Source organism: Diadema antillarum, unplaced genomic scaffold, assembly GCF_040938485.1.
Source record: "Diadema antillarum isolate AM-2024a unplaced genomic scaffold, OU_Dant_1.0 seq00000798_RagTag, whole genome shotgun sequence".
Lineage (NCBI taxonomy): Eukaryota > Metazoa > Echinodermata > Echinoidea > Diadematoida > Diadematidae > Diadema > Diadema antillarum.
This window is the reverse complement of record NW_027271682.1, coordinates 3973436-3988700: the sequence shown is the minus strand read 5'-3', so window position 1 is coordinate 3988700 and position 15265 is coordinate 3973436. Positions and strand designations below refer to the sequence as shown.

Below are 15265 nucleotides of genomic sequence, written 5' to 3'. Positions count from 1 at the left end.
AACGGAGTATATAAAATAAAATAAAAAAGGCTTCAGGTTTCATCAACACAGGGTAGAAATTAAGGCAGACTGATTTTGAGGCTTCACCTATGTCAATACCGAACATTCCGATTGGTCTACACACCAAGTTGTTTAAAACTCGAGCATAGTTTATAGCATTAATTGTAGGGCTTATTTAATGATGGCATTTATCGATATTAGGCAATGATTATTTTTTAAGGAGATGTTGCTGAGTTACAACCAATAATTACCAAATGCATGTCTTTTCCCATTGTATCTTTAAATGCAGTAAACCAATAGGATATTTGTAAGGTAGAAACCACCTTTATCATTCTTTGCCCGTTCTATTATTATGCCGCTTTGTATATTACCAAAGACGCATCACTCCCACTCTCTCGCTGATATTACGCCCTCTTTTTTTTTTCTTTTTTTCTATCAAAGTCAACTTGACTGTTGAGTGTTAAGACGTTTTATTTTAAGCTCCAGTCCCAAAGGGCTCAAGAACTAGACACTCCCGCGCAAAAGCTCACCTGAATGTGTCACCGAGACGGTCTCTGAAGTGCAGGTATCCTTCCGCATCGATGAGCATGAGATCCGCCGTGTTGAAGTACGCGTCTCCGGGGACCTTGACGTCACGCGCAATCTTCTTTGCAGTCTCGTCCGGTTTGCCGGCGTAGCCGTCGAAGATCGTGAACCGGTTCAACTGGATCAGGAGCAGACCGGGTTGTCCTGTGTAGGAGAAACAAGCTGTGGTACTAGATCCGAACTTTGAGAGAGGATTTCAGTTACTTGTTACCATCTATGCAATTTTAGATCGGGCTATAATCAACAATAAAGAAAAATACGCCTCATCTGGGAAAGTTTGTTTGTTTGTTTCTTTGTTTTTAAGGAGAGCATTTGTATAATTATTACCATTAAACAATGGTTTAATAGTACACTACGGAAAATGTGTAAAAAGAAGTATTTATTGTATCGTAAGTATCTTAAGAATCGTAGTATTAATAATGAACAGAAATTTAAACAATATCGGAATATGGTAAATAAGGAAATACGTAAGAGAAAACGTGAATATTATCATTGGAAATTTAACAGCGTGCGTGGGAACTTAAAGAAAACATGGTCTATCATAAATGACGTTATGAATAAACAAAGACAGAGTAATTGTATAGATTCATTACAAATCAATGGTCATCTTATTGATGATAAAGAGTCTGTCGCACATTTTAATGAATACTTTTGCACTATAGGTAGCAATATTAGTTCTGATGTATATGATTCATCTGAATCTATTCATACTTACCTGCACAAACCTGCACAAAGCCTATCCATGTTTTTTAAACCTATCACAACTATTATAATAATTATTATTATTATAATTATATTATAATATTAACCATTGTAAGTGATCTGAATATAAACAAAAGTCCTGGTGACGATGATATCCATGTCAATGTATTTAAGAAATCTATTTGTTTTGTAATGGAACCTTTATGTGCAATATTTAATTCATCTTTGGAAAATGGTACATTCCCTCGGAAGCTTAAAGTTGCGAAGGTAATTCCAGTTTTTTAAAAGGGGGATAAGCACCAATTACACAACTATAGACCTATATTGCTGTTGTCAATTTTCACCAAATTGTTTGAAAAATTAGTCTATGCTAGATTGATATCTTTCATTGATAACAATGATATTTTATATCATTAGCAGTTTGGATTTCGACATGGTTACTCCACTTATATGGCATTTACTCAAATCAATGGAAAAAATATCAAATGCATTTGAAAATCATGAGTTTGTGGTTGGAATGTTTTTAGATTTAACAAAGGCATTTGATTGTATAGATCATAGTATATTTATTACTAAATTGGAATATTATGGGATAAGAGGGAGTGCTCTGAATTGGTTTAAGAGTTATTTATCAGATCGTTCACAATATACAATTGCAAATGATATAAACTCAGATTTGCGTTATGTAAAAACAGTCGTTCCACAAGGCTCTGTACTGGGTCCCCTCCTTTTTTCGTTATTTGTCAATGATCTGCAATTTGTAAGTCCTACTTTGTTTTCTATATTATTTGCAGATGACACAAACTTATTTTTTTCTGGTCGGGATGTTCATGAGGTCAATCATATGGTGAACACAGAAATGAAAAAAGTATATTCTTGGTTTGTTGCAAATCGCCTGGTATTAAACATAGAAAAATCATGTTATATGATTTTTAAAACAAAGAATAAGGTAATATATGAAAATGTTTTACAAATATATGTAGGTAATGTTAAAATTAAACAAGTGAATAATATTAAATTTCTTGGTGTGATAATTGATGATGGTTTAACATGGAAAGACCATATAAATGATGTTTGTATTTAAATAAGCAGAATTGTAGGTGTTATGAGTTATTTGAAATATTATGCACTTCCTTCAAAGATTCTTTTAACCATATATCACACAATGATTTCCCCCCATTTAACTTATTGTGCAATAGTATGGGGTCACACTTCATTGTACTTATTAAACCGTGTGTTATTATTACAAAAGCGTGCAATAAGAATAGTCTGTGACGCCGCCGTAAGCCCTTTTGAGCAAACTGCAACATTATTCAAAAAATGAAAGTTTTAGAAAGTGATCAAATAGTGCAATTACAAGTGGCCATATTTATATTTTCATATTTTAAAGGCGTTTTACCTGTAACCTTCCATAAGTTATTCGTTCAAAATAGTGCAGTCCATAGTTATAACACAAGATGTGCTAATAATTGTGCTAATAACATATGTTTACCTTTCTTCCAATATAAGTTTTCAAAGACTACAATTAGATATATTGAAGCTAAGTCCTGGAATGAGTTACCTGCTATTATCAAAGAATGTCCTACATTATCACCTTTTAAACGTAGATATAGAATGTTTTTAATCCAAAGTGCAGCTGAATGATTATTGGGATATTTGCCTTTTTGTTTTGTTTTGTTTTGTCTTTTGTGTGTATTTTGTCCTTTTTTCAATTTTGTGTGTAATTTCTAATGGTGTAGATTCATTCTAAAAATGTATATCTTTGATTGCAATTTTGTAGCCTCATTTGTAAAGGAATCGGCCTTGATAAGTCCTAGTGGGATGGTCTTTTTCTGATTCCCACACATGCTAATTATAGCTGTTTGCATCATTCCTTTTGTTTCTTATATAAACCTAATGTGCAATATATGTTATGTCCGTGTACATGTATTTGTGTTTTTTATACTTTTTAGCATGTGGAATAAAATTGAATTGAATTGAATTGAATTGAATAATGGAGTACAAAAGAATAGCAGCAAAACTAGTAGTGAAATCTGCTTGATAATGCTGGTTTTACCATTACCATTTCATCGAGAACAGCTGGAAAAGGAACAGTCTTTTGTCTGTTTGTTTGTTTGGTTAGTTGGTTGGTTGCTTGCTTGTTTTGGGGGCAATGTTTTTTTTTTTTTGGGGGGGGGGGCAAAGCCCCGTTGTAAAGAGGTGTTATTAGGTTTTGGAGGATTACCATATTTTGATATTTCAGAAAAGTCGTTTAACTGTCGTCAGTGTCTCTATTTTCAACTATTGCGCAACGATTACTTGCATCGAGACATTGAGACGAAGGGCAGAGAAGGTCCCATTGCAAAGATTTTTTTTTTTTGGAATACCATATTTGATGCCTCAGAAAAAGTCGTTATAACTTTCATTAATTAGTGCCTCTATTTTTAACTTGCCATACAATTTAAAAGCTATTTGGATGGAGTCGCCCAATTAAGTTCCACAATATTGTTCAATTCAGTAGTAACTGAATATAGCAAACACAAATTATGATATTAGACGGTCTTTATAACTTCAACATGCAAAGAGCGTTGATCGTCACGGCCCCTGGATTGTCATGTTTGATCTTCAAGCAACGCTCTTTGCATGTTGAAATTAAGACCGTCTATAATATGATAATTTCTGTTTGCTATTTTGATGTTATTAATTTAGTAATTTTAGCTCTGTGTGGATAATAGTCCTACATCTCATCGCGCCTTGAACATCTTAGTAGGCGATGTTAATACATTAAAAATTGTCATGATTTATTAATTGTTCGTGATGAGTCTTGCAATCTAGAAGCGGTCATAATGGATATGGTGTCTTATCAGGGTCCTCACCAACGGCCACGTGTTTGCATCGTCCGTTCGAATCTCGCAGCGGTTGCCCCGTGGAGTAGTCATACTCCACTAACTCGATATTGTCGTTAAAAGTCTGAGAGGAGAAAATCATTAATACACAAATATAGTGCGCTCTGAGAACAAATTTAATGTATAGTTCTTTGCGTGTTGCACACAGGTGGGCTATCAGACGTAGTTCGATTATTAACAAAGAAGGAAATATTTAACGAATAACATGGAGCATTATCCGTACAGCTTATTTTGTTATGACAAACCTCGTGATGGTCGGGACTTTACAAACCTGTACCAAAATGAAATTGAACGTTTAGAACTATGGCATATACGAGATATAAAAAGTAAGTTTTTGAAAGGAAAAAAAATAGGTTAACAGGGAACAATGACAAAGAATAATGACAACAATAGGGGACTAACGACACCATTGTGCACAGATCAGCTATCTTTGTAGCCTTTCCTGTGGCTCAAGGTTATGCTTCACACAACTCGTCTTATTCAGGGGAACGATATTTCGCGAGTATTTCAAAACTGGGTATTGGCAGGGCACATGTACACGTCTAGAGGGCTATTCCAAGTAAAAGTGAAAGTCTGCTCCATCCATTGCCATATTTAACAAATTAGCTATTCTAAGGTAGTAAGATCACACATACAGAATAGAAGTCGCTTCATTCAAATCAGATATGACATTATTATTCCGTGAAAACAAGTGAAACTTTTTAGTTTCATACAATTCTTATTTTTGTGTCGCACACGAATGAAAATTTCTATCAGTTTGCTTACTCCGCTTGAACAAAGATTGTAATTCTACTCTAAAATTCGGTGCCATATACACTGTACTACATAAAGACTGTGTTGCCATGGATACCTTGTGGATCCAGCCGTATCTCCCAACCACGCCTCTCTTTCCGTCCGTGTTGAGGAAGTTGTGCGACAGTTCGGTGGACCCGTAGAATTCTGCGATGTGCTGGATGTTGAAGCGGGTCTTGAACTGATCCCAGATGTCGGGTCGCAGTCCGTTCCCGACCGCCATCCGTATCGACTTGCTGTAATGCCCGTCATCTGGACGCTGAAAAAAAAAATGAATACATATAATATTATTATGTATACTATATTCGTTCTGTGTTTCTTTCTTGCTAATTTGCTCTGTTTCTAAAAGTAAACTGGATCATTGATATCTTAGGAGTATTAGGAGGTGAGTGAGAAGGAATGTTTTATCTTCTTTAAATTGAGTCAAAATACTCATCTTGTGAAGTAAGTGATAAATAGGCTTACTCTTTATAATTCTTTACATGTCTAACTTAGCCACAAATATTTTATCCTGTTTCTGATGTAGAACTTAAAGGTGACGAAAAGGGGTGTATGTTTGATAGACTTAGCGGAACTGAGGAAGAGAAAGAGAAAACATCTCTCTCTCTTCCCATTTTCTCTCTCTTTTCCTCTTTTCCCGCACTCTCTTCCCCTCCTTCACTTTGATAACGATTAGTAGTTTTATGTAAATTACTCAAATATATTCATCCACTCGACGTGAAAACATTCCATGGAAAGCTTTAGAAATCACGTCAGTCCCTGACCTATCATACTTTGTTATAAACGAAGATGTACAACAGGAAACGTTGTACAGTGATCTCAGTCAGGTGAAAGGAATATTTTTTTTCTGCATCTTCTTTGTTTCTTTTTATATGTATCTTCTACATTCTTGTTTGTGTTTGTTTTTCGTAATCACGCAATTCGTTACCTTTTTTTTTTTTTGGTTTATTTACATTCAACCATTGACCTACCCTTGTTTGCGTTTGCAAGTTTTTATTTTACGCTGCTCGTTACCATTGTATATTTACATTCAATCATCGACCATTAATCCTTGTCCTGAATACCATGGAATATGATCATATTTGCAAATTAGATGATTAGTCTGTAATGCCATAAATTTACATCGCGTGAGATAGAGCGCTCTCCCAAAGCGTGTCGTACCATACCATGCCCGCGCCAGACGAGCGTTCGAACGATGGAACACTCTCCACTGATGTGCTCCAAAGTGTTAGTTGACAATACATTGTGTGAGAAGGATGCGCGTAACACGCACATACGTCATAATGCAAAGAGTTGATTTCCTTTGTTTGGGACACCTGTAAATAGAGCAAAGCACGACAGGTGCATGACCCGGTTGATACAAAACGTGTGATCTCTTCTAAAAAAAACCATAACTCCACAGATGAGAGCGCTGAACTCTCCAAATCTGGCATGTGTACGGTACATACAGTATGTATTGGATTGAGTCGCTTTTGAGTGCTCGTACGCGGCCAGTCCCTCTTCCGTTAAAACGTAAGCAGCTGTAAACTGCCCTAATTTTCTCGCGTGTTATACCCAATATTGCTTCAACTTGCACCATATTTTCTCGTTATACAATTTCCACTCCCCTCTCCAAAGTGAACATGAGCAATCAAATGAGTGTCATTTCACATTACACGAAGGCCTACCTCAGGTTGGGCTAGTAGGTATCTGCAGAGCTCCCCAATGTACTGAAAGATGGTTGTCTCGTGCTTTCGAATGTCGTCCCAAAACCGAGATGCAGAAAACTTTCTGGCTATTGCTAGCGTCCCTCCTGGATTTTGAAAAGAAAATGGATTTCTGTACTTATAAGTCATTCAGGCGAAACTATAAGTGTTGTAATACTCACGTTTATTTCCAAACATTAGTCTCTGTATAACTAACTCTCTCTCTCCCCCCCCCCTCTCTCTCTCTCTCTCATGTCGCACATGCGCACACAAACCCCCGAACATATCACGCTCGAGAGTCAGTATACTTTGACATCAAGAACGACCAGGGGACCGTTTCATGAAACTTTTTGTCAGTGATTTACACTGACAACTGTTAAAAGCTACTGAAATCCTTATAATAATAATAATTCATAATTCAAACTTTATTTTCACTTTCTTTCTTCAACAGAATGTATAAGAAACAATATCATGAACTTGACATGCGAATCGTTGTAAATATATATAACCAGACAGGATTAACAACATATTCTTGTCTACATGATCAGTAAAATAAAGATACATACATTCTATATACACACTGTGGAGAAAAAAAGTGGAGGTACCCACTCAAAAGACAAAGCTTGTAACATGTGGATACCTCTGAGGGAAAGGGGGAAAATGGGGTGAAAACTTACAACTACAAAGAGTGCGGGAAACTGGGGAAGCGGGAAATAGAGAAAAAAAAAAGAAAGCAAAAGTGTGAAAAAAAAGAAACAAAAAAAAAACAGGGAAAAGAGGAAGAGAGAGAGAGAGAGAGAGAGAAACCAAAAATTTGTTGATGCATACACCAAGGGCGAAAGCCCACAGAGACAATCAGCCTTGCGTCTGATTGGCTGATAGCAAATTTGTCGGTGAAAACCTCCGACGAACTCGTTGATGAAACGCCCCCCGCAACAACATAAGGCCAAGCTAATTTGAGAGTTGATATAGAAATCCACCAAACGTAACGAATTATCTGCAGAATGGAGTGTTCAGGGACAGTACGACATGATATTCAAGCTGGCTTTGATAAATAAGTCTAATATTTTTATTTATTCATTTGTTTATTTATTCACCACTCATGGGTTGGATGACCCTATTCAGCCAATGGCAGTTTTTCATAGGGGTCCACACCACACTGAAAATACATAAAATCACAACATTCATATTCAAACATAATAGTCACATTCAAAGTACAACAAATTAATCTACATAAAACCAAACAATCAATCCAGAAGTGAAGTACATATACAAATAAACCGAAACAGGGGACAACAATTATTGGGGAGGGAGGGGTTACATATGTTCAAACAGATCATTGTTCTCATTTTATGCATATATTGTGCTATTCATTAAATTCTATTAAAGGAGTGTTATTCCATTCAATAGATTAGGGTCGCCATTAAGGTGGCGTTTAAAAACGTCAATTGATGGAGGGGTTGATGAGGGATAATCCAACTCATTCCAAAGTTTGGCCCCACGATAAGTAAAGGACCTTTTACCATAATTTGTTCTTGGTTGAATGAGGGTTAATTTACGGGAGGATGATCTTGTACAATAGACTGTATCTCTGAAATTGAAAATATCGCTGGGGTAAGCGGGGCAGAGTTTGTGAATTGCACGGTACATTGTACGTACAAACAAACAGAGCAAAAAAAAAAAAAAAAATCGGATCTGAGATTGGTATGGAAAGTTGAAGTTTCTCGTTTTCATGAAAGGGAGAAATTACCTGCAAGAAAAATGGTGAACATGCCGACGAGTAGTGCGGCCGAGTGGTAGAGTGGTAGAGCTGTGTACACCACGTCGTCTGCCGTGTACGGAGAGTAAGGAGCCGACAAGTGCGATGCGGAGATGATGCGCCAAAACGTGATGTGGATCGGCTTCGGGAGACCTGTTGACCAGAATTCAGAGAAGCAGATTCAAATCATCAAATCCGGGGCGAGGGGAGGGGCGAGGGGAGGGGCGGGGAGCGGGGATTTTTGCTGCAAGAGTTATTAACTTGTCATCATTACAATTACGACCCTTAATGCACTGACTGCATATCTAACATTAGAGAAAAGTAAATGGAACTGTTAAGTTAATCACATAATAGAGCACACAAATCAGAAAGAAATTTATTCCCCCCCCCCCCCCCCAGGAAAAAAAATCCAAATTGGGAGGGAAACAAATGTGATGCTAATCAAAACAGAAATCAGAAGATCGACATGTGTTTTGTTTTTTTTTTTTTGTTTTTTTTTTTTTTTTGGTCAGCTTTGTCTTGACTCTCGTTTGCATTCATGTGTCTTCGTATCTGTTTGATTAAATTTGTACGATCGTAAATGTTATGGGATTGGCCTTTGAAAGAATCTACCCCTGATATTTTCCCCTCATCTCTCCGTGATCTATTTTGTTTATATTGTTCCTTTACAATGAACCTTGTGTTTGAGGTTAATTTTGCTCACTACCTCGTAGCGTTGCAGTCAGCCATAATTTTCGCACTGCCTTTTTCCGGTACACACCTGTAAGACCAAGGGTCAACTCTCACAATCTATCACACTCTCAAATATAGTTGACGTCTTTTTAGGCAGAAGTGCTGCCGTTGGATATGGACAGGGTTAAACTTGCAGCCATTACCTGTAGTTCCCGAAGTGAATATATAAGAAGCCGTCTCCTCTTGCCTCGCCTTAACTCGGGGAATGGGCAATGCTCTGGTTTCTTTGGTATCCACAACGAAAACATCCGCTGGGAGCCCATCCTCCGGGTTGGCGTCACCTAGCAACCAGACCTCCATTCCTATTTCCCGCAGATTTGGCAGAATACGTCGCACAGCCGGAAGAAATTCTGCAAAATAAAAATTAATAATCATTATCATTAACATTTTCGTCGTACAACTATATCCGGCTGCGCTTCGATTTCAACTATTTACAGGGTTTTTTTAAAAAATTCATTTTCTTTTAATCAACCTTCCTGAACTCTTATCCGAAATATACACTAACTACATGTATACATCGTTGTTTCGTAATCCGGCACTTGTAATGTATGTGAAAATAGGCGATGTGATTATAGTCATTACAAAATCCCGTTCGTTCGTAAACCTTGTACAATACAGAGCAATTAGGAACCAATGCACGAAAACGGTTCCTAGTATACTGAAAGGTACTGAAAATGACAAGCTCAATTAGATAGTTCTTGGAAAAGTAAATATCAACGAATTTGAATACATTAGCCCCATTCACGCGAACAAACTAGCGGGATGATGATCGCGCTCCAAATGTGGAGATTTGTCACCTCCTAATTTGTGTACTTGTGAATCCTGATCCCCCTAACGGTGACCTTGTGCTAGTGTGAGTTGCTCACGTTGCGACAGAGCGCTACTCGATAGTCACAATCAAAGGCAAAGATGATAGAGTGGTCACAATGATTTACCAGAACCACACAGCAGAGACTTGGCTCCACTTAGTCGGATGCACTCAAGTAGAGCTAAAGGTTTCAGATTCGTGTTCAGCAGACTCGATATGACCCCTAGCTTTGCCAGGGCAAACCACATCCAGGTGAAAGCCGCCTCGTTGTGCATCAACACGGCCACCACGTCGCCTCGACCGACTCGGTGCCTGCTGCCGATCCATCTCGCTAGGTCGTCGGCCCGCTTGTTTACCTCGCCGTAGCTGTAGCGCTCGTCCTGGTAGAGCACGCATGCCTTTTCCGGATTGCTCCTCGCGTGCTCTTCGAACACGTCGACGTTCGTCTTGCCGGAGAGGTTGAGGAGCTCCAGTCTTTGCACGATATCGAAACTTCGCTTGAGCATCCAGAGATCATGCCATATCAGCGGGTGTTTTTGTCTGAGGTACATCAGACCGGCTGGAAGGGCCACCGCCAAAGCGGTGCGGGTGCCACTTCGCTTTCCCATGTTGACTTGCCTGCATGGAGCTGCAGTTGAATCAGTGACTTATCGATATTAGCATAAGACATGCAGTTTTGCCTGCTTTGGTACGCAGTGAATGCGAGAACGCATACAGCCGTTTCCGCACACACGAGTTGAATCTTACAGGGTACCAGCAACAACTTATCTGTTGCATCACTAAAAGTTGAGCCCAGAGTTTAAAGATCTTTACAAGGTCAGTGGAAATACTGCTTGCACAAGGCGGGAGAGGGGGTGTCAGATTATGTTATCTCAAGTTCACCACTTACGGCCGCTTAATCACAATTCATGAATATTCCATTTACACGCCGCAAAACATGACCTTTGTACCATAACGTTGCTTCGCTTTGTCAGCCTGCACATTTACTCTACTCCATTTAGTCACAAAGACACACACACACACACACACACACACACACACACGCACACACACACACACGCACACCCATATACGATGTGCATTGTTACATTGATGTATAGCGATCGTTTGACGGGAGGGGGCGAGAGCTCGGTTCTCTCAATGTCATTGCCTGCATTCTCTCTCATCGCCGAAAGAAATGAGTTGAATCTTGCACCAATCATTTCATCATCATTTTATTTATCAATTTAAATGCCAGGGATTAAGTGAGCCCTATTTCTGTTCTAGCCCACACTATTCAATTTAAAGTAAAATGACAATAAATCATTATGTTTTCATTTTATTTATTTATTTTTTTTTTTGCCCTGGAAGTGATTTTTTCATCCTTTATTTCTAAAATAAAATTTCTAGGGCTTTTTATTGACAGTGATTTGTCTTGGAAATCCCACGTCAGTTATTTAAGTAATATTCTTTCCAAGAATACGGGTGTTCTTAATAAACTGAAGAATATTTTTGCAAGTCAAATCCTGCTTAATCTTTATTCTACTTTGATTACTCCGTACCTTCATTATGGTATTCTTGTTTGGGGGAATGCACCTAGAAATCTTCTTGACATACTGTTCCGTGTTCAAAAACGCGCCATCAGAAATATTAACCATGTTGGATATTTGTCCCACGCGAATGATTTATTTTTCAAAAATAAGATACTGAAAACATCAGATTTATTTAGTTACAACGTCGGCATATTTATGTATACATTTTCTGCCAAGGAGTTACCGGATGTTTTTACTCCCATGTTCAGGAAAAACTATTTGATTCATAATTATCCTACCCGCCAAAGTGACGCATTTCACCTTCCACGTACTCGAACAATTTTCGCTAAAAAACGATATTGTATACGGGCCCTAGATATTGGGCCGAATGCATAAAACAAGCAATTGCTTGCAAGCAAATGCTTCAAGCAAAAGCACAAGCTTGTCTAGCAAAAGGTCTAGCTCAAGCAATTGCTTAAATCCATATGCATAACCTTTTGCTAGTGCTTATACCTTTTGCTTGTCCCGCACAAGCAATTGCTTGCGTTTTCAACAAAAGGGACGTCACGCCTGTGCGAACACAAGAACAAAGGCGAGTGTGGCAGCAGGTATTTGAAAGGGCATGCGTGTGCAGAAACATTTCCTGACATTGCAGAAGAGCTATGAAATGACACTCATAAATACACACACAGACGCACACACACAACTATACACACACTCGTATTACTGGCAGATTGCCATCACTGCTTACATATAGCCCGGATGTTCCAGATCGCACGTGGAGAGACGTCTCCTTGCTCTCCACCGAAGTGAGTCATCCTACCTGTTTTTCATCACATTTTGCATGCTAACCACTGGACATTCCCGTTGTTGAAATGAAAAATTTCTTACTCTACTTATGAGTAATTTCTTGTAGATTTGTACCACTCCTTCACAAGTGTGGTCTTTCTTCCATGGATATGAAAATGATACTTAAAAGGGAACATCTCAGATAAGCAAAAGCTCAAGCTCATTTTACAGAGCTTGGAAAATCGTAAGCAATTGCTAGCAAGAACTAGCAAAAGGTATGTTTTATGCATACGTCTTTAAGCAAATGCTTGGTCTCTAAGCAATTGCTTGCGGCAGCAAGCAATTGCTTGGGCTTGCTAGCAAAAGCTTCTTCTCACAAGCAATTGCTTGTTTTTAAGCATTTGGATTCGAGTAAAAGGCTAGCACAAGCAATTGCTAGCGTTTATGCATCCGGCCCATTGGAATGACCTCTCCCCCGAAATAAAAAGCTGCTCGTCTTTATATTCCTTTAAACGCAAATTAAAAGAGTCTTTATTGAGTACATATCTTGCAGAAACTGAATAATTATAATGTCTTATGTAATATTGTGGTATGTTATTGTCCGACCAAACATTCTTGTCAACACGCTGCAGATTCCATTTTGGGTCTTGCTGTCAGGCTCTCCGAATTCATCATTATCAATTCCACATTCTACTTCGCTTCCCTCTCTTCCCCTTTCCCTCTTTCTCTCTCTAACTTTCTATACAGAGCTTGACGGCGGACACCAAATGGCTTGATCCTGTACATGTTACTTCTTGTGTCTTACTGATCATATCCTGGCGATAGCTTTAATGCAACAACAGTTTATAGTATATATACCAAAGTAGGCTTTATGATTATGCAAATCATGTATGCTCCTGAAACCAATGATAGCTCGGTCACACTAATAGTTCACATTTTAGTTTTTTTTTTCTTATTTGGCACCCTTACATCATCTGGTCTTATCTACTATCCGTTCTCCGTTTCTCTTTCACAAACACTGATTACTCGGGGTTTACAGCCAAACAAGCTTGCTTTCATGTAGGTCCCGCCATACTTTTCTCTGATCAACATATAATTACTATGTTATCACCATGTATATTGTTGTGTTTTGCACATTGTTTACAAGGTGAAAGAATTTGTTTGATTTCTGTTATAATGTCCATAAATGAGAAGTATGGAAATAAAATGAATTGAATTGAATTGAATTATTGCGAAGACACAACTTTGATAAATCCTCAACGAAGGAGCACATTTAACTTCTGAATAGCAGGGCCCCTAAAGGGGGTCTATTAAAAAACAAATCGAAAAAGATAACAAAAACAATGAAATCCAATGACTGCTTATACTATCTATAGTTAGGCCTATCAAAGGGGATGTCATGGGGGAAGAGGGGAAGTGATCCTTGATCCAATCAATCGTGAAAATACCCCCCCCCCCCCAACATAGATACACACACACACACACACACACACACACACACACACAATGTTTCTGTCTTTGTTCCCTTACTGTGTCTGGTATTGGCGACCATAGTCTGGTTTCCAGACCCTTTGCCAACTGGACTCCGCCCCCCCCCCCCCATATAACTTTTTTTTTATTATTTGATATATCATTGTCATATTTGGCACATGGGTAGATTAACTCATACTCTACATTATATACCGTACATTTGACTTTTCTCAAGGTCACCCATGGAGGGCGCTATTTACCAAAATATAAAGAAATACATAGGAAATATGCTTAAAACATGATTTTTCTGTATAATTTCTTCATCCCAATTATATATGTATTATTATAGATCAATCATTTTCATATTTGCCACAAATGATAAGCAAGTGGAATTTAATTATTTGTTATGATTGAAATTTCTCAAGGTCACCACGTAGGGGCGTTATTCATATCAACATAAAGAAATACATAATGAGACCTGAGATTAAATGTTTGGGATTGGTACATGTATAGTTATGACATTTCATATTTGCATAATAGTGGAACTTTGAGATTGCAAATTGATAATATGATAAACTAATGATATTAGAGGCATAACTTTGGTGAAGGAATCAAAATATCACAAAATAGAAGGGCAATCTTTAGAAAATATTATTGTTTTCAATTATCTCTATTATCTCTATTGTTTTATGCCTTTGTCACATAAAAACAAAGGAAATAATAAGAAAAACTTTCCAGGACCATAATTACTTAAAATTTTGCTCCTTCAGCAAATTTCAGCCAAGAAACGCCCATTTCATACACTGTAATGCTGTTAAATGAAACGGGAACAGAAAAAAGATGCAAAATCTGACTGACATGGTTGTCAGTTTGTGGTTGCCATGGCAACCAGCAACATCAAATGAATAAATTATATATCAAAATGTTTGCAATAAGATTTTAGGAAAAGTCACCAAATTTGGTTGAAATCGGATTAAGGGCGAAGGAGTAGTAAAGGAAAATCTGGTAGGGGGCACAATGTGCCCCCTTGGGCTTTATAGGGTTAAACATGTTAAGTTTTGGAACTTCTTATACACTTATTAAAAGAAAGATTTGCTTCATAATGCATGTAATAATTCATATTTGCAAAGTAAAAACAACGAAGACAATTAGTTCCGTTCATTACACTTCATCTAACAATGTCTAAATTGAAATATCTTAAGTTTTTGTTGTATCTTGTATCATGGGTATACCTAGATTACACATTTCCTCTCTCCGTCTCTTGTAATTATCATACCTCAAGTTGCTCGGCTGTCATTGACGAAATAGTGAAATGTCAGAAAAACAAAATAGTAAAGGTGTCATCAAACTCGGACATAGAGTGAAATACAAGTGATTGAATCTCAAAAATGAAGTTCCCTATTCTCCCGAGTCAGTGATATTTAGTCGCATTCAAAATCATTCAACTTTTGTAATCACACGTCTCTAAATCTAATCGTCTCTGTCTCTAAATAGACAGTGTGCAAAACGTTCACAAAGTTTCTTCTTTGATATAAAATATGATTTTA

General features: G+C 37.7%; 2 protein-coding genes across 2 annotated transcripts in view; one reads left to right on the top strand and one right to left on the bottom strand.

Moving 5' to 3' along the window:
* The window catches only part of LOC139739401 (long-chain fatty acid transport protein 2-like), a 48638-nt gene extending 37771 nt beyond the window's left edge, over positions 1-10867 (bottom strand). Inside the window, exons 1-7 of the mRNA XM_071650022.1 lie at positions 10076-10867; positions 9284-9490; positions 8400-8561; positions 6632-6756; positions 5023-5223; positions 4143-4236; positions 531-729 (exon numbers count right to left, since the gene is read on the bottom strand). Coding sequence (XP_071506123.1) covers positions 531-729; positions 4143-4236; positions 5023-5223; positions 6632-6756; positions 8400-8561; positions 9284-9490; positions 10076-10556 — 1469 coding nt within the window. The 5' untranslated portion in view covers positions 10557-10867. The remainder of the gene's footprint in view (positions 1-530; positions 730-4142; positions 4237-5022; positions 5224-6631; positions 6757-8399; positions 8562-9283; positions 9491-10075) is intronic.
* LOC139739447 (large ribosomal subunit protein eL36-like) overlaps positions 1-15265 on the top strand; it is a 182279-nt gene that overhangs the window by 85755 nt on the left and 81259 nt on the right. The gene's annotated exons all lie outside the window — the stretch shown is intronic.